Here is a 20614-nt window from a genome sequence, read left to right on the forward strand (position 1 = left end):
TGTATTTTTCCACCAGCTATATTAGAAACAGTAAGATTTGTCTTTGAGCAATTTATGTATCTGTTTTTATCTCACGTTCTTAGCAAACCCCCGCTCTCAAAAAATTATAATACATTCTTTTGTTCACACTAGCTACTAAAACAATCGTTTGTTGACCACACGAACACTCCCTAACTCTGAGGAGTCAAAATCCCTAACTCAGGACCTAACTCTGAGGAGTCAAAAGCCCTAACTTGCAGTAGTTTAATAATGTAGGAGAAGTTCGAGGATATGTAAGAATAAGGGTGCTACCTTGGACATAATTTCCAGGTTTTATTCACATCATTCTTGCCTATCTAGTTTCTTTTACCTTTCAAGTAAATCTTTTGGAACGTTTGGGGTGTTTGTGGTTTGCAGGCTTAGATTCAACCTGTATTTGACTTGCCCTTGTGGTAACTACAGGTTAAAATATATCTTTAAAGTTGTCATGACAGCTGGCAAAATAAAGAGCTGATTGTGACATGTTTGTGGGACACCTTTTATAGGCAAGAGGCCTGGGACAGAAGGCAGCAGACTGGGACATACAGAGAGAGGAACAGCTTAAGTGTCAAGGTATAGCTATAAACAAACCAGTGGTCCAAGATCATGGCATATTACTATGAAACAGGAAGAGCTGATCATGAAACACAGCTGGGTTGATATAATAACATGTAGTTAGAAATGGGGAGAAGTCAAAATAATTTCTTTAAATGCTGTGTTTCCCATTGTAGCATACAGAATTCTTACTGTTTTGTAGTACTTGTTCCTTTTGATATTCTAACCTGAGTATGTAGTATGAGTCCTGTCTATATCTTTACAGGTTTTGGGTTCTTGACATGTAGCTGTTCTCTAGTTAAAGAGAGTCTCTCCTCTCTGGTAATAGAAACTTACTGCCATCTCATATATTTAGTCATTTCATATTACTACCCGTTTTCTAGAAGCATAGTCCTTTAGTTGCTCTTGTTTTATTATACCTATTTCCTTAGAGTTATTGTACTTATATTTCTAGAAATTAAATATCTGTAATGCTTAGGCATAATGAGATTTTGTCTATTCATTCAAAATATATTCATTAAACCTTATTACCAGCTAAGAACATTAATAAACTCTTTGAATAGTAAAATGAACAGTAGAATAGTGGTAAAATCCACTTATTCACTGGCATACTCCATATTTTTCACTTTTCAGACAGTTTGGTTTTGACCCTCTGTTCTATCTCTAACCATTGCCTTTTGCATTCACCCTGACTTTACTTAGCTTTAACCACCATGTTTTGTAAACTTTCTAGGTACCCTGGGAATTTTATCAGTGGCTTTCAGGAGATCTTGGTACTAGCGTGGATTTTGCTGCTACCTAATTATGTGCCATTAATCTCTTTGGAATTTTATTAACTGTAAAATAGAAATAATTTACCTATTTTACAAGATAGCTATGAAGAAAAGGTTATTTAAACCTGCATTTATTCATAAAATAATTTAGTAAGGACTTATCGAGTGTTATGAGTACAGAAATAGTGTCCAGGGAAATATTCAGAGGCATCTCCTCTGTCTTTTAAACAGAAGGGCAGAGGAATCTTGGCTTTGCCACTTAGTAGTTATTTGAGTAACCCCTGTGGGCTTTGGTTTCCTCTTTTGAAAAATGGGCATTGTGATGGTGCCTACCTCACAGAACTATTGTAAGCGTTAAATGTGATCAAATATTTAAAGTGATTAGGACAGTACCAGGCACATAATAAGTGCCCAGTAAATGGTAGCTATTATTAATCTGTCTTACATCAGGAATAGATACTTCAAATCATCCTCGTGTCTGGGATTTAGGTAATCTAATTCTGGTTAATATAACAAAGTTTTTCTTATTCTATTCCCAGAATGAATGAAAAATAAATGATTGTGATCTTGCATGTCATAACTTGTCACAAACTCTCTCAAGACAATCCCATTTGTTAGGTTTGGTGAGACGGAGAAAAGAGAGAGAGACCCGAGTCAGGATCCATTTCAGCCAAAAGGTTTATTCCGCTAATGTGGAGGGGAGACTGAACCAGATCAGTTCCCGTGAACTAATGAAAGCACAGGGTTTATAAGACTTTTAAGAAGGGTTCAGACAGAGTAATAGGCAATTTTGAAATCTGGTATGCAAGGTGACACAGCCCTTGTGGTCCGATGACATGTGGTAGGTTAAGTCATAGGCTCTTGATTAGCCTCTATCTCAGTACAAAGCATTCCAGCCCGAAGCCTGCTGGACGCAGCCCACAAGACATTCCCTTGATGATAACAGTAACGTTTACTCCTTCCCAGGAGAGGATCTCAGTTCCTGGAACAGAAAAAGGAAAGGAGAGGGACAGAAGGGGGAAAGTTGCTTAACCTGGCTGTGCTGATGTTAAACTAGCCACGAGGCCTAACACCATTATTTTAAGTTCACCACTGATTAGCTGAGCAGGGTTGATGATTGAACCATTTGAGATAAGTATGTGAAAATATTTTGTAAACTGTACAGTGCTATATAGTTATGGCTATTTTAATTAATAACTCCCATTTTACTAGGTTCATTTGCCTTCTCTGCCAGTTCTCTATATGGTTCATAAAATGTTTGGTTTTACAAAACTATTGGTTTGGAGTTAGGATTTCAGTACTCAATATGGCTCATTAACTGGTGGTGAAAAATTCTGAAACAGCAGTTCTTAAAATGTTATGAGCCTTGGCAGCACTGTTAGAATGTATACAGTCTCCAGTGCTACCTGGAGCAAAAACACTGATTTGGATGGATACTAAGTTCTGAGATATTTAAGAAAACAAGCCTCACCGATTTAACTCAAATCTTTGTAAATTAGCAGGAGAACTTTTTCTTCGATGAATAGCTGTGAAGAGCCAGATTTTATACAATGTAAAATTACACACTATATTTTATACAGATTTGATACAATGTAAAAACGCACACTGTATGAGTTTGGTAAAAAAACGAACCCACATTACAATGATTCATCTATGCACTTGGTTCAATTAGGTTATCACCCTTCAGGGGCAAGTGGCCTCTAAGCACTTAGGAGTGTTTTGTTTTGGTTTTTCTTCCTTTTTAGACGTTAGCTTTTTTAAATTACGAAGGTGTAGTGTGTCTGATGTTACAGGATGAAAAAATTCGTCAGGAAGTAACAAATTTGTTGGCCTCATTCGTAAAGAGATGATGGGTTAGCTCAAAGTGAGAAATCTGAGTATTAGACATAGGGCAGAAGGGATGGCACTCCCATACACCTCACTCCTCCCAACCCTTTCTTTCCTAAATAATGGTTAAGGAAACCATGCCAGGGTTAGCACAGAATCAGAAGAACAACCACTGTGAGTCCGCTCTGGGAAAAGAGAAGGGAGCGCGGGATTCGCGGGGGAGAGGCGGCTCCTTGACTGCGCAAGCGCCTCCAGCAAGGCTGACAAAGACGCCTGAAATGACGCTTTGTTGCGCAATTACGCCTTGTCGGGCTGGACGCGGGGCGCGTGCGCAGAGGGAGGAGGGGCTCCAACGGATCTTTGAGGCCGCAAGTTGTAGTTTTTGTTTTGGCTCGAAATACTTACCTGTGGTTTCTATGGGTGAGAGAGAGAAAGGAGGATTCGCGTTGGGGACAGATAAATCCTCTTTTTCATCAGAGGCTTGGAGATGGGGATCTTTTCAGCATTAGGGGCCACACACATGGGAGGTAGTAGGTTCGGTTCTGCCCAACTTTATGCCCACTGGTGTTAGAGACATTAGGGCTGCAGAAGTGAGTACCCCCACTCGTCTAAGAGCTTTCTCCTCTCTTCTCTTTTTCCTCTTTGCCTCTCTCCGTACATCATCCGCCGACCATGTCGACTTGTCCTCATGTGAACGGGAGCCAGAAAGCCTCGAAAACTTCGAACCAAGCAGTGGCTTCTTCCTCGGCACGGACATGGCACTGGAGAAAATGCAAGTAGACTTGGAGCTCCTGCCAACTTTCACCACCACAGACGGCAACATCCTGAGAAGGTCCACCAGCTCCCCGTTGATCAATGGACTTGGGTGAGCAGTGTTGAGATACTGGAGGAGGCAAGCGTGTGTGTGTGTGTTGGGGGGGGGGGTGTTGGAGAAAGTGACTTCCGGTAGCATTCCCATCTTTTTATTTATCGAGGTTCTGCAGGTATCTCTCTTGTTCCTGGTGTCTGGAGAACCCACCCTCAGCCTCCGGGGAAGCGGGATGTGTTGACCTGAGGGAGATCGCACACCCACCCTGAGGTTGACACACATCTGAACCTGAATGTTCTCTCCTGACAGTCCACCTGGACCCAAAAGCAGCAACCAATTGGTGTGGAGCACGACTTTTTTCTAACTTCACCCCGTCTCTTACGCACTCCTTTGAAGAAACTGAGCATCCTGCCCCTCTCACCTCCAGATCTTTTACCATGATTGTAATTTTTGTCATACTCTTAGCTGCTTTGTCACCTCTGACCTTCACTTCCAACATACTCCAGATGGAAATGGTTGCCAAGCAAATAAGCTTGGGCCTTTTTTACACCTAGTTTTTACCTGAACAAAAAGTTTAGGTACCACAGAAGCGTGATCTCCTAAGTTACACATTCTCGGTGGGTGATATTCCCCCCAAAATGGGGAGAAAATTGGTTCTTAGCGGGAGTGTGAAAAAAAGTTTTACTCTTTTTATGTATAAAGCACAGACACACATACGGTACGTAAACAGACAACAGTATATGTGTGTTATTAAAATTTCGTGGAGGGGGGGCGATTGGGGAGCAAAAAGTTTAGGAAGACTCCTTAGAGGGCCAGTATCAAAAAAAAGATAGAAACACAGCTCTAAATGATAGCTAACTATATTTCCTGCACATTTCTGGCATTACTAAACATTATTTATTAAAATATAATTTTAAAATGATATCTTGAATCTCACATCCCAGTATCATAAGGTTTTCTAAATATTGTAAACGTGTGAAAAATGCATTCTCTACATATGTCATTAACTTTGCTCCTCACATTTTGTGGCATCATACTAATTGATAGTTGTAGTTCACAACATCATAGACTCTTAGAAAGATCAGATCTACCCTTGTTATTTAACATATGAGGAAACTGAGGCCCACAAATCTCCAAAATGATATAGTTAGTGACAGAGCCAGTACTAGAAACCTGTGTGTACTGACTCCTAAACTAGTATTCTGTCCACTACTGATCAACATCTAAGCTGATTAAGTCTAAACAAATGCAGCTTTCTGGTCATTTGACGTAGGGGAGAATATGGTGTCACAAAATAAAAAGCAAACTAAGATTGACTAAAAAATAATACACAAACTTTTTAAAACAAACAGGTAGAAAAATAAAGGTGGGAGGCTCTGCATGTTGTGCTGAGAATAAGAACATTTTATAAAATCAGGATTTTGCTCTAATCCTTGTGGGAATAAAGGAATTGTTACGGGACCCACTCTGCTAGTAGAAGAAATTAGTGTGGAGTATATTGGTTTTATTGGAAGACTGAAAAGAAGAAACAGATTACAAATAGACCATAGAGGGTATGTACTTGAAGGAATACATGCATCCCGTGTAGTGTATTCAACATTCCAGGGATGGAGCAGACCAGACCCCCTTCCCTAATTCCCAAAGTCCTGGAAGAGAGACGTCTCAGTTATCCCTCCATACTTTGCTTTGTTCTGCAAAGGATTTGAAGTTTTGTTTTTATTTTGTATCATGTTAGAGCATAGTTACAGTGTTGAATTCCGTAGCTTAAGATCCTGATGCATGAAGTAGAATTTGTACAGAAAGGTGAAGGTTAATAGCATATTTATCTAATAGGAGTTAAAAATATGGGAACCATGAAGTGGACCCATTCCAGGGACTCTCATCCTTCAGAAAGGAGTAACATAGGAATGACGTATGACATCCCTGAGGTCAGGGAACTTGCCCAAGTGATCCGAGGGTATATTTTGTGCTGTTGTAGCAAGCTTAAGGTGTGGTCAGAGAAGTTCTTCTGAAGCAAGAAAAATTTAGAGTAGGATGACACTGAGCCTTAGTTGAATTCATTTTCATCTCAGTTCTTTTCAGTTGCATGTGTATGCTACTCACTTTTCTTACTTTTCCTTACTTGGACCTCTAATACTTGTTCTGCTTCTTTCTAAACTACACCTGGTAGTAAAGCATTCTGTTCACAGCTTGCTGAATATTGTTGCACCTCTTTCGAGTGATTTTTAAATTTTTCTTGATGTTTCCTGTATATAAAGACCCTCTCTTGCACCAGCATTTGCAGTATTAAATCCCTTAAACTTGTTCCTTAAATGTCACCTCTTTTATATAGTATTACTGTTTTTGAGAAGTTCCTGCACTGTTTCGTATACATCTTGTATTAATAAAAATACCAATGTCAAAAGTTTTGAACCTCGGTTCTTTATACTCTTTATCCCTATAGTTGGCTGACTTTATTACTTGTGTCAGTAACTATATTTAAAGGTGGTAGTTTTGTTCTCTTTCTCTGACCTTTATTAAAAGAATTAGAGATTAGGTTTTTGGATTCCTGCCAGTGCCTCCCCACTTTCAAAAACCTCTAAAGGTCCTGATACCAGCCAGTGGCCAAATAAAAAATAAATAAATAAAAACCTCTAGCTGACCCTGCATGTAAACTGTTACCATCTCAATTCCATTTGAAAAGCAAACTACTGCCCAAGGGCCAAATCCAGCCTGCTGCTTGGTTTTGTGAATTAAGTTTTATTGGAATGTAACTGTGCCCATTTGTTTACTTATTGCCCATGGCTACTTTCTACTACAATGGCAGTTGAGTAGTTGCAACGGAAATTGTATGGGCCAAAAAGCCAAAAATATTTACCATCTGGCCCTTTGCAGAAAAATTTGCCTACCATCTGGTTTATTGAATTCTTACAAAAGTATAAGTGTAATAGTGGCCATGAAAAATGATTGTTTTGGGAATATGATGGACATAAATATATTGTAGTTTAGACAGAGCTGCTTACTGATCATTTGATGTGGAGCATTGAATTTCCATCTCGTTATATTACCTTCACTTTTTCCAAGTTAAAAGTAGTACTTAACAACTCAGTTCTAGATATCACGTAGGGTTTCACAAATTTATGTTAGATGACTCATATAAATTGAAGTATATGCTGCCTCAATTATTTCTTTCAGTTGTAGTCTTATTAAATAAAATTGGCATGCAAAAATTTAGGGAAGAATATAATTGCCAGCCCTAAGAATAGGCCCCCTACACAGATACACAAGAGATAGTGGAAATATGTAACCCATTAGTTTCCTTCCAATTTCCTTATAAGGGACTGCCAGAACATATTTCTGTTCTCATAGGGAAAATGACTGGGAAAGGAAGTAAAAATTAGATCCAGCCATATGTCCTCTCATTCATAAAATATTGAATTACTGTCTGTTATATGCAAATTACCATGCTGCAAAGATGTATCTCAAGGCTCAATAAGGTTTTAATTTAATAGGGAAGATAAATACTCAAAAGGACTTAAGTGTGTGGTAGAGTAAGATAAGTGTTTAGGAAAGTAAAGAAAGTGCTAGAGGAATTCAAAGAAAGGAGTGAGAAATTACAGTGGGATTGGTGAAGGATAGGAAAAGGTTCATGGAGAAAGTGGCACTTGAGATGGGCCTTAACGGATTAATAGGATGCACATTGGCAGATGGGACTGGGATAGCATTTCAAGTATACAGAACAGGCTTGGAGGCAGAAAAGCACAGGTGTCTTCCAGAAAGCTGAATGGTCAACTTTGCCTGGACCACTGGCTTCCAAATGTTCATCTGCTGACCAGTGCTAATCCCAGGTGAGGTTTTCACCAACCCTTGCTTTCAAACGAGTTAAGTACAGCATACTTAAATATATTGATATATATTTGCTAATTGTCCTTTCCTGAGCAGGACTATACTGTACTCTGAGATTGTTAGTCCCCTACTTTTATAAAGAAAAAGGTAGTAAGTGCATGTTTGTGCCTAGATTTTGTTTTGAAATTTTACTAGTCCATGAAATCCAAAAGTCTGGAGCCAAATTGTGGAGGGCTTTGAATGTCATAGTAAAGAACATAACTGAATTTGGCAGGCAATGCGGAGTCACTGAAAGCTGTGAGCAGGAGAGCAGGCTGTTCTTTAGGGAGGTGATTCTGGTAGTCTGTTAGATAGCTTGAAGAAGGGAAAGAACAGAGATGAGGAGACCAATCAGACTACTGCAGAATCTATGAAAAAGTAAAGAAAGCTTTGGATTGGTCTTTGGCAAGCAGCCTGAAAAGAATAAGATGGATGTAAGAGAGAGTATAGAGGTAAAAACTAAAAGACTGGCTGGCACCCGATTGGATATAGGCAGCAAAAAATAAAGTCTTAAAGCTGATTCCTTATTGTCATTGAAGAAACCTGGATAAAGGGTTCATGGGAACCCTCTGTTCTCTTTGCAACTTCCATGTGTCAAACTGTTTCAGAATAAAAAGTTATAATAAAAAGAAAACTTGAAAAGATTACTTCTACAGGGTTATAAGCTCAGATAGGACAGAGGCCACCAGTGTGGGCAACCATCAAAGCTGAGGACCTAGATGCCATCTTCAGTGGGCAGTGGTTGCTCGGCTTCAGTCCATTGTTGCTGTGTGGGAATGTGGCCCAGTGTTGCAAAATCTTGCAAATTTTTAACAGAGGCCAGAATTCTGGAATCTAGATTGTTACATGAAATCTCTCAGTATGCGTGACAAATTCGAAAACATTTTTTATATTTTATTTTAGCACTTGTACATATTTTTGGGGTACAATATGTCATTTCAATATATGCATGTACCACACAATGATTCACTTAGGGTAGGTAGCATAGTTTTGTACCCATTAGTCCACCTGAAAAACATTTTTAACTCCATGTAGGCCAAACAAAACGTATCTGTGAAAAATCTCAGTTCTATCGACCCCTGCTATTGGTTATCACTCTTGTTCATGAGCAAGTTTAGTTGAGAGAGAACTAGAGCTTGCACATTGTAACTCTGATCACAGATTTAAGTCAGTTACAGGTTTACACTGAAAATGATGTATTTCCAAGGTCATGATAAATTATATTTATCCTTGGTAGCATGATTAAAGGTAAAATGGCATGCTTGAGAATTCCTTACCTTACATGGAAACTTGTTTAGGCTCAGCCAGCTAAGGCTGTGTGTGTGTGTGTGTGTGTGTGTGTGTGTGTGTGTGTGTGTGTGTGTGTGTGTCCTAATTCCTACATATGCACAGCTGTCTCCACCAAGAAGCCATTTACATTAATGGCATTGCTTTTTAAGTGTTTGAAATATTATTTCTTTAAAAAATTGTGTAACAGATTTTATGTGACAAGTGTTTTCTTTTTCTTCTTAGTGATAATGCACAGGTGTTCCAAGGTGACACATTAAGAATTAGAAGAAACAGTACAACACTTATACGTCGAAACTCTCTGGTAAGAAAATGCTTGTAGCAGCCTCCTTATCCAAGAGTTGTGCTTATTGCTCCTAACTAGTGGCTCTCAAACTTGAGGATGCAGATGGAGGGTTTATCAAAACACAAACAGCCAGGCCTCACCCTCAGAGATTCTGATTCAGTAGATTTGGGGTGGAGCCTGAGAATTCACATTCTAACAAGTTCCCACTTTGAGAAACCCTGCTCTAAACATTACTGAAGGAAATATAAACACATTGACTACAGTTATGATTGCTTTGCTTTGCTGCAGCAGAATTGATTTTTAAATCCCATCTGGTTTCCAATTTTTTTAAAGAACATTCTAACTCTGAGAGGAAAATTTACAGGCTCTTCTAAAGTAGTTTTCAGGCTTTTCATTTGACTTTTATCTTACACTTATATTAAATTGTAAATAAAATTTGCTTTTTATGGTGTTATAATACAATCTCTTTTCTGCTAATTGTCCTGTTAACATAGCCAAAGTGAATAAACGATACATTATATTGTTTATTATTGAGGTGAAGTTCATGTAACATTCAATTAACTATTTTAAAGTATACAATTCAGCGGCATTTAGTGCATTCATAATGTTGTTCAAACATCACCTCTCTCTAGTTTCAAAAAGTGCACATCCTTGTCTTGTTTCTGATCTTAGGGGTAAAGGGTACATGGGAACCCTCTGTTTTTAGTGCTTTTAGTCTTTCACCATTGAGTATGATGTTAGCTGTGGGTTTTTTGTAAATGCGCTTTATCGTGTTCAATATTTTGCTGAGTGTTTTTATCAAGAAAGGGCATTGAATTGTTTCAAGTGTTTTTTTCTCTTGAGATTATTATGTAGCTTTTTTTCTCTTTGTTCTATTAATATGACGTATTACATTGATTTTCTTTTGTTGAACCACCCTTGCATTCCTGGGATAAATCTTTTTGCATCTACATTCATAAGGGATGTTGGTTTGTAGTTATCTTTTCTTGTGGTATCTTTGCTGGCTTTGGTATCAGGGTAATGTGGGCCTCATAGAATGTATTAGGAAATGCTCTCTCCTCTTCTATTTTTGGAAGAGTTTGAGTAGGATTGGTGTTGATTCTTCTTTAAATGTTTGGCAGAGTTCACCAATGAAGCTGTCTAATCCTGGACATCTCTTTGTTGGGAAGTTTTTGATTACAGATTCTATCTCTTGTTATAGGTCTGCTGAAATTTTCTGTTTCTTCTTGAATCAATTTGATAATTTGTGTGTTTCTAGGAATTTGCCCATTTCAGCTAGACTAATTGGCACACAATTGTTCACAGATTTATGAGTATTTATTTTTATAATATTAATTTTTAATATGATAGAATCTATATAGAGAACACATTTTAGTGAAACATTGTAGGTTGGAACCAATTTAAAACTACTGCCTCCTAATCTTAAAACTGGACATTTTCCTCTTCATAGAGAGATATCCAATACTAGGTACTTCAAAAAGTTCATGGAAAAATAGATTTGAAGGATAATATGAATTTATCCATGAATTTTTTGAAGTACACTCATATTATTCCCACAAATGTGTTAATGTTACAGTGGGAAAACATTAGAATTGTTCATTAAACAAATCTTCCTTCTTCTTTCCACTCACTTATTTACTCATTAACTCAACAGTATTTGTTGAGCACCTTCCTATCTATCAGAGCCCTTCATTCCTATCTAGTCTTCTTTTTCACTTGGCCAAGTCAACAAATATTTTTAGGACTTACTATGTATTAGGCCCTGATCTAGTTGCCAGGGAGATCTAACCTGGTTTGGGGAGTTTAGGGAAGAAATGACACCTTAGTTGAGATCTTACTGATGTGTAGGCGTTAGCTACTTTGGGATATTGGTGTCAGGGGAAGACATCATTCCTAATAGAATATAGCATGTTTGAAGGCCTGGAAGTGAAAGGGAGTGTGGTGTGTAGAGAACAGAGTTTGTACAGAATCTGAAAGAAGTGCATATTGCTAGAGTGGAGGTAAAGATGAAATGAGAGATGTGGTTGGAGAAGTAGACTAGAACAAGATCATGTAGGGCCTTCTAAGTCATGCTGAAGATTTTGCACTTTATCCTAAGGTCAATGGTAAGCCACTGAAGAGTTCTAAGTCAATGAATGACATGATCAAATTTGCATTTTTAAAAGACTACCCTGGTTGCAGAGTGGAAAGTGTATTGGAAGAAGACAAAAATAGATGCAAAATCAGATAGAAAGCTACTGCAATAACCCTGGCAAAGAGTTGATGGTAATTTGGACTACTGTGATGGTTGTGGAAATGGAGAAAAATGGCGGATTCATGAGATATTTGAAAGGTAGAATCAATTGTGATAGATTTGATGGTGGGTGGGAAACAGTGGAGGCAAAGACTCCTAGGTCTCTGGCTTGGGCAGTTGATGGGATAATGCTGAATAAGAAGGGAATACTGGAAGAAGAGTAGATTTAGAAAGGAAGATGAGGTTAGCTTTGGACATGTTACATTTGAAATTCTCTGAGACCTCTTAGTGGAGAAGTTGGATATGTGAAGGTACTTCAAAAAGTTTGTGGAAAAATGGAATTGAAAGATAATATGAATCTTTCCATGAACTTTTTGAAGTACTCTAGTACTAGTTTGAAGCTCAGGATAGAGATCTGGGCTAGAGATACACATTTAGGATCATCAGTAGATCATTATTTAAAGCTATGGAAATGAATGATATGAACTGTGGAGAGAGTGGAGAAGAAAAGAAGAGGTTGCAGGACAAAACTTTAAAGATCACCAACACTTAAATATCAGTCAGAAGAAGAGTCCAAAGACTAAGATGGAATGGTCAGAGAAGTGGGAGGAGAATTGGAAGAGAATAGTACCATGAAAAACTAAGAAGAAACCCTATGCTGTCAATTGGTCAGATAGACTGAAAAGTGTTCTTTTGAGTTACCAAAACAGACGTTATTCATGAATTTCTTATATTTGAAAGCAATTTCAGTGGAGAGAGGAATGGAGTGAGATGAAGCCAGATTGGATTGGGTTGAAGAATGGCTGAGAGCTGAGGATCTACAAACAGCACTGTACATACAAGCTCATTTATTTGGGGGAAAATTACCCTTTCTATACCTTAATTTCCTCATCTATAAAATGAGGATATAACAGTATCTGCCTTATAGGTTTGTTGTGGTGATTACATTAATCAGTGTAAAGCATTCAACACAGCACTGCCACATACTAAATGCTCAATAAAAGTGACATGTTTTTATTAGTAATAGTACATATGGGTAGCAACCATGTACCTGGCATTTTTTAAAAATATGTAGTATTCCTTAGGAATTCTAGGCTCTTAATTTGCTTAAGGTTCAGTTTAATATAATGCATATTTGAAATAAACTGTTTTATATAACAGTGTTTGGCAGAACTGAAGTCATTTTAAATTATTTGATAATAGGAATTTCAAGGCTTACTGGCTTAGCTTGCTATAATAGCACTATGTATATGCTTTATTGTGTATTATTTCATTTTCATAAGACATATATAAGTATATACTTGCCTTTAGTATAGAAATTCTGAATCATCTAGGAGAATGACTTGATGATTTAGAATACTTTTTGACATAAGCAACAAATTCTGATTAGAAGAGATTTAAACAAAAGGAACATTTATTATCTCATAATAAGTCCTGAAGAAAGGAGGTTCCAGGGTTAGTTAATTCAGCGGCTCAGTGATGTCATCAAGACCCAAGTTCCTTCCATATCTCCTTCTCAACCATCCTCAGCAGCCTCATTAACCTATGTACCTAGTAATTAGACCCAGGGTTCTGAATCTATGTATAGCACAAGCTTATATATATCTACAGATGTTGTGAAGGATATGCATCAATCTATTATTAGTAGTTACCTCTGGAGCATGGAATTATAGGAAGAACTTTTTGTCTATTTTGTGCATTTACATACTGTTTGAATGTTTTTCACAAACCATGCACAACACAGGTGTTTTCATTTCTAGCTGAAATATCACATTACAAAATAGAAACATCATTCTTGGAAAAATATAAGTATTGTAGAGTGATATCATAAAATATAAGTTTAAGGATGCTATCCAATACTGGACTGTCTTTAAAGTTGGTGCTGCAGGTACCCAGAATAGTCAAACTCAAAGAGACAGAAAGTAGAATGGTGGTTGCCAGGGGCTGGAAGGAGGGAGGAATAGGAAAGTGTTATTAAATGGGTATAGAGTTTCAGTTTTGCAAGACAAAAAGAGCTCTGGAGATTGGTTGCACAACAATGTGAATGTACTTAACACTACCGAGCCGTACACTTAAAAATGGCTAAGATGGTAAATTTCATGTTATGTATATTTTACCACAATTAAAAATTTAAAAAATTGGTGCTGTTTTTCATGTATTTTGACATAGGTAAAATAATGTCATAGGAAAAAAATCATTGTGACAGAGAGCATTAAAGAACCATAGGTTTCATTTAATACATTTAATTTAGTGTATATTTTCCAACTATTGTAAAAACCTGTTGCCTAACAATTATTTTGTTTAGTTAAGCACAAATATTTTCTCAGGAAATCATTCCACCCCACATCTGATGAGCAGAAACCTGAAGACCTGTCCCGACTTTGGGACTATGCATGCCTTTCCCCCAAATCACCCCTTTGCTTTATCTCCTAAGAACTCTGAGGTTGGCATGCCTGTTCCCCACTCTTCCACCAGGAATTCTCCTCCTGGCACCTTTGCTGAATCTGGGTGCAGCTGTGTGATTTCCATATCCCTGCCCTCTCGTATTCCGAAGGAAGCAGAAGAAATGTCTCATATTCCTAGCAGAAAAGTATGCTTTTCTTGGACAATTCATCCATTTAAAATTTATACCTACTGATATTTATCTGATTAGGTTTTGCTTTTCATATTGGCAGCTAGAAACCCTAAACCCAGTGCATGGCCCACCCAGTAGCAAGTGTGCAGTAAGTTCTTGTCCCTGCTTTATGCCCTGTCTGTCCCACGTACATTCAATTGAAGTTACATAGAGTTATAAGCCACCTCAAATCATTTCTGGAGCTAGGCAGAGACATTTATACACATAACATACAACCCTTTGTTCAAAATTTTCTTATCGTTTTATCTCTAGTAGCTACAGTAGGAAATGAGTTAAAAATAGCAAACTTAGGAAACTATTTTTTTAAATTTAATATCTGTACAGTATTAGTTTTCTGTGGTCTCTCTTTTAAATGGAATTAAGCTTGGTCTTTCCTCCTCTCTTAATTCCTTCATTGGAGATAATTCTTGAGAATCAGCTTCATCCAGCGCCCGCCCCCGCCCCCCACTTACACCCCTGCCCGTACCCCCCCCACTCACCATGACATCATTCCTCTTGCTTCCTTCCAAGGACTTTCCCCTCCCCTAGAATTTGAGTGAAAGACACAGTGGGAAATTTACACAAAAGGTACTAGTGAGGTTTACTGGCATCTCAGGAAATTCTTTATTTCTATTTTAATACTTTGTTTCATGTAGAAAAATTATCTAAGGTCATTCCCTTGCAAACACCACCCGTAGTACTTAACTTTGGGGAGAATTCTCTTCCAAAAGGCTTTTCTCCAATTAATTTCCCACATTATGACTAAAAGCGTCAACCAATCCAATATTTGGTCCACATTTTGCCCAATTTAAACATCTCCTGGTGGCTTATGATTGTGTAGCTCAAGTTCAAATCTTTCCCACCCCAAGCATTTCATACTGTATCCCCACCAATGTGATTCAATTTCAGTTAAGCAATCTTCTCATAATTTCCTGGATAAAGTTTTCCAATAGGGAATTCTAAGCCTTTGCCTGAAACTAAACTGGTTTCTAAGCCTTTCTCTGAAACTAAACTGGTTTCTTCCCATCCCTTAGGTATCAATTAACAATAATCACTTTCAGAAAATCTTTTATATTTAGTTTATAACAGTTTGCCACACCATGCAGTTCTCTTTTTCTTAAAAAACATGTCATTATCATACAGCTAAAGTACCATAATTTCTATGTAGAGAGTACAAGGGTACTTCAAACAGTTCCTGGAAAGATTTGTATTATCTTTTAATTCTGTTTTTCCGTGAACTTTTTGAAGTGTCCTCATGTATGTATATATTTAAGTTTAGGTTAGCATGTCTTTTTAATTAGGTTATAAGTCGTATAAACCTTAGTGTTTTACGTTATATACTGTGAACTTTCTGCACATTTAAATGATCAAAATATGAATATCAGTATGAATTAAACTTATTAAAATTCTCTTGTTCAAAGATGTGCACATATATATATATGTATACATTTTTTTGAGGGTCTTTTTAGGAAAAATTTAAATTTTTCAGACTTGGTTTATGCCAATGCGCAACAACTTCTCAATGATCAGGCTACTAAAGGGGAGCACTGGGGAAGAATATCCAAAATTGTGTATAAATAACAATATTGTCTACTTGCTTTAGAAGGTCGATTATTTTTATAGGATGCCTTAAGAATGGATATACAAATATGTTTTTAAATTAGCAATATCTAGTGTTGGAAATGTGCAAGGAAATTGATATTCTCATACCCTACTGGAAGTAAATTTGTATAAGCTTTCTGGGGGGCAGTTCAGCAATGTGTATGTATCAACAGCCTTGCTACCCAGAAATTCCAACTCTATGAATTTATCCTAAAGAATTAATTAAGGATGTGTGCAAGAATTAGCTCAAAGGATGTTATCACAGCATTAATTATAAGAGCTGGCAAAAAATGTGGCAACAGTTGGAATGTCTAACAATAGGGAATAGGTTAAATGAAAGAGACTTCATTACCTGTGTTTGAATTCTAGTTCTAGCAATGACTGTATGACCTTGAGCAAGTTGCTTATTCTCCCTAGCCCTCAGTTTTCTAATCTTTAAAGTGGGGACAATAATAGTGCCTACATCATGGGGCTGTGGGAATTGAGCAGGATAAAACATGTCTGGCACATAATAAGTGTTGCTTATTATTGTGGTATATCCATACAGTGTAATATTCAGCCTTTAAAAATGGTGTTGCAGATGAATGTTAACATGGAAAGATGCTCAGAATGTATAATATATGTACATAACCCCCCCAAACTTTAACATAGTATGTACAGTAGGATCTAGGTCTGGAAAAACAAACACTGAAATATTTGCTACAGTCATCTCTGGATGGTGGGTGATGCTGTTTTTTCTCATTAATTATGTTTTATACTGAACATGTATTGCTTTATAATGAGAAAAAAGTGAGTCCACATTGAGATACCATCTAACCCCAGTTAGGATGGCTAAAATCCAAAAGACTATGAACGATAAATGCTGGCGAGGCTGCGGAGAAAAAGGAACTCTCATACATTGTTGGTGGGACTGCAAAATGGTGCAGCCTCTATGGAAAATGGTATGGAGGTTCCTTAAACAATTGCAAATAGATCTACCATACGACCCAGCCATCCCACTGTTGGGAATATACCCAGAGGAATGGAAATCATCAAGTCGAAGGTATACCTGTTCCCCAGTGTTCATCGCAGCACTCTTTACAATAGCCAAGAGTTGGAACCAGCCCAAATGCCCATCATCAGATGAGTGGATACGGAAAATGTGGTACATCTACACAATGGAATACTACTCAGCTATAAAAACGAATGAAATACTGCCATTTGCAACAACATGGATGGACCTTGAGAGAATTATATTAAGTGAAACAAGTCAGGCACAGAAAGAGAAATACCACATGTTCTCACTTATTGGTGGGAGCTAAAAATTAATATATAAATTCACACACACACATACACACACACACACACACACACACACACACACACACAAACGGGGGGGGAAGAAGATATAACAACCACAATTATTTGAAGTTGATACAACAAACAAACAGAAAGGACATTGTTGGGGGGGAGGGGGGGAGGGAGAAGGGAGGGAGGTTTTGGTGATGGGGAGCATTAATCAGCTACAATGTATATCGACAAAATAAAATTAAAAAAAAAAAAAAAAACAATTTCTATTTTTTTAAAAAAATTGGGAGAATAGGCAGAGCGCAGAGGGATTTTAAGGCAGTGAAACTATTCTGTACAATACTGTAATGATGGATACATGTCATTTTTATATTTGTTCAAACCCACAGAATGTACAGCACCAAGAGTGAACCTTAATGTAAACTGTGGACTTTGAGTGATAATGATGTGTCAATGTAGGTTCATCCATTCTAAAAAATGTACCACTCTGGTGGGGATGTTGATAGTGGGTCAGGCTTTGCATACGTGGGGGCAAGGTGTGTATGGGAAATCTCTGTGCCTTCCACAGTTTTCCTATAAATCTATAACTGCTGTAAAAATTAGTCTATTAAAAAATAAATTAAATAGATAAAATTAAAGATCAAATAAGAAGAAGACTGAAGAATACTGGTAGTAGGAAACAGCCTAGTTTTATAAATCTACCACATATAATCCAAGTTATTTATAGGTAATTAAACATTGAATTCTAGAAATGTTTGATGATGGTGGTGATAATGGTAGTAGTAATAATAGTCAGTTACCATTTATTGAGCACCAACTATGTGCCAGGCACTGTGCTAAGCATATTACATGCATTATCACCATTATCACATTGAATATAAATAGATGCTTGAAAGAGAAGCTCTGGTACATTGTTAATAACACTATTCCCTATAGCAACAAATCATATACTCAGTGTATCCCTTTTATGTAAGTTTTACCCAGAAAAGTTTCTTGACTTTTGTGAAAAGGGTAGGCTATAGCATTATTGATTTGAATGAGAAATTTTCTTGAAATAGTAACCCTAGAACATGATTAGTACAGGCCAGTCTGAGTTACTGGCCAATCGATAGTCCACAACTGTCAGACACTTCCTTCTTTATACCCGTCCTCTGGATGGGAACTGAACCAGGCTCAGGGCTGATGAATATCTGAGTATGTCTATTCCAAAGTTAAATAGATGGTGCCGTTAGGTGTAACCTGCTTATCTCCTATATGTGCCAGAGTAGATCGGTTCTCCCCAGTTTAAACTTTTTGAGCATGGCATTTAAAGCTTTCTATCATCTTCACCCTTTCAGCCTCAGAGGCTTCTCTCCCTCCAAGGACTCCTGGTGTTCCTCTCACACAGGACTAATCACCTTTCCTAAAACTCGACAAACACTTTCACTTTTCTGTTGCTTATGCTGTCAAACTCCTCGTCCTACAAGGCCCAACTCAAATGCCTTATGCCTCTTATGCTTTCTTCTGTGTCTTCTACCACCCACCCCCTACCACACATCTACTTAATCTTTGTTTTTTATTCCCACCCCACTTTGTCTCCATTTAACACTCATTACCATGTCTCTTATATAATATCTGTTTCCATGACTGGTTTCCTCAGTGGATTGTAAGGTCTCTGAGGGTAATAACTATGGCTTCTTAGTTTTGTTTTGTTTTAAGCTCTCTCCTTCCCCTCTGAGCAGAAAAACAGCTCCTTAAACATAATAATGACTCAAAAAATATTGAAATACTTAAAAGTTAGCCATATCTTTATGATAGTGAATTATTATGGTGAAGTAGTTGTGGCTAAGTGTCAACTATAATATATATGTAGTGAATTTTCAATTACTTATATATGAATTTTCTGTTGTTATTTTTGCAACCTTGGCTGTTTCATCTACCTTCTAGCAAATTATTGGGAAAAACAAACTGATTTAAACTTTAAGCAAAATATAATTAGTAAGGTAATATGCTCCTTAAAAAGTCATATGATATATTTGAAAACCCAATAAAAATTCAGATTATCTGCTTCATAAAAACATTTATTTATCCAACACACACTTTTTGAGCACTCATCTCCCCACTCACCAACTCACTCCTTGCTATGGATTGAATTGTGTCCCCCATTAATTAATTAATTAATACATTCATGTATTAAAAACTTAATATCCCCACTGTGACAGTGTTAAGAGGGTGGGAAATCCCATTATGGTAATTGAAATGTGGGGCCTTTAAGAGGTGATTAGATTGTGAGGACAATGCCCTAGGAAATGGATTAATCCATTGATGGTTTAATGGTGGTCATGGGCATGGTTCTTATGGCTTTAAAAGGAGAGCAACTGAGAAACTTAGCTTTCTCTTTCTTCTGCCATTCTTGTCATGTGACACCTTGTGTGGAGTCACCCCCAATAAGGCCCTTGGACTTATTGGACTTCTCAGCCTCTGAAACTGTAAGGAATAAATTTTATTTCATTGTAAATTACCCAGTTTCGGGTATTATGTTATAGCAACAGAAATGGACTAATACACTCCTCTTACTGCCTCTCTGGGCCACCATCCACCTATTGGTTTCAACCAGGAATCTCAGGCAGATCTAACTCTTCCCTCTTTCTGATCCTTTCTCCAATCTGCCTCCTTCTCTTCATCCTTGCCTTTTTCATTCAGACACTCATCTTTGACCTGGCCTGTGACCCTCTTCTAGTCCCTCTTTCCTCCACCGTTAATATGTCCTGCATAATGCTGCTAGGGTTACCTTTCTAAAGCAGATATGACCTTCTTGTTTAAAAGACCTTTGAGGCTGGCCAGTTAGCTCAGTTGGTTAGAGCATGGTGCTGATAACACCAAGGTCCAGGGTTCAATCCCTGTACTGGCCAGCCACAAAACAAAAACAAACCTGTGAGGTTTATGAACTCAGAGGAACCTATGCTTCAGGGTTTCCCATTGGGCCCAAAGGCTAAAGTCCAAAACCCACAATCTGGTTTCAGCCAAATTTCCTCAGATTTGTTTCCTGCCCTTCCTTCTTAAGTACCAAGTTCCAGCCACACTGAATTTCTCTGTTCGCCAAACATGCCTCTGCCTGTGTATCTCTTCTCACTCCTTGAAATGCCCTTCCTCCTCTTCTTTATCTAATGAATTCCTACCTCTTCTGTGAAGCCTTCTCCAAGACCCCAGGCAGAGTTCTTTGTCCTTTGAACTCCTATAAATCGTAACTCTGTTCTGGCACTTGCCTGTGGCCTAGTTTTCCCTAACTAGACTTTGACTTGCTCAAGGACAGGAAAATGTCTTATCTTTGGATCCTCAGGGCCTAGCACAGTGCTTTAGCACATAGTAGGTGCTCATTAAATATTTTTGAACATGCAACTCAAGTGCTCTTAAGATATAATGTGAAGGGAAGATATGGTAAATTTATTATCTGGCATTTCAAAAAATAACCAGGGTACAA

At 37.7% G+C, this 20614-nt stretch overlaps 1 protein-coding gene and 1 non-coding gene across 2 annotated transcripts in view; both read left to right on the forward strand.

The window, feature by feature from the left end:
- The first annotated feature begins 624 nt into the window (after positions 1–624).
- Positions 625–20614, forward strand: part of LOC134368444 (P2R1A-PPP2R2A-interacting phosphatase regulator 1-like) — a 43595-nt gene continuing 23605 nt past the window's right edge. Inside the window, exons 1-3 of the mRNA XM_063084920.1 lie at positions 625–670; positions 3849–4038; positions 9358–9436. Coding sequence (XP_062940990.1) covers positions 625–670; positions 3849–4038; positions 9358–9436 — 315 coding nt within the window. The remainder of the gene's footprint in view (positions 671–3848; positions 4039–9357; positions 9437–20614) is intronic.
- On the forward strand, positions 19972–20045 carry TRNAI-GAU (transfer RNA isoleucine (anticodon GAU)). Its single transcript has one exon. It is a non-coding gene; the product is annotated as a tRNA-Ile (tRNA).

The sequence above is a fragment of the Cynocephalus volans genome, chromosome X, assembly GCF_027409185.1.
Source record: "Cynocephalus volans isolate mCynVol1 chromosome X, mCynVol1.pri, whole genome shotgun sequence".
Classification (NCBI taxonomy): domain Eukaryota; kingdom Metazoa; phylum Chordata; class Mammalia; order Dermoptera; family Cynocephalidae; genus Cynocephalus; species Cynocephalus volans.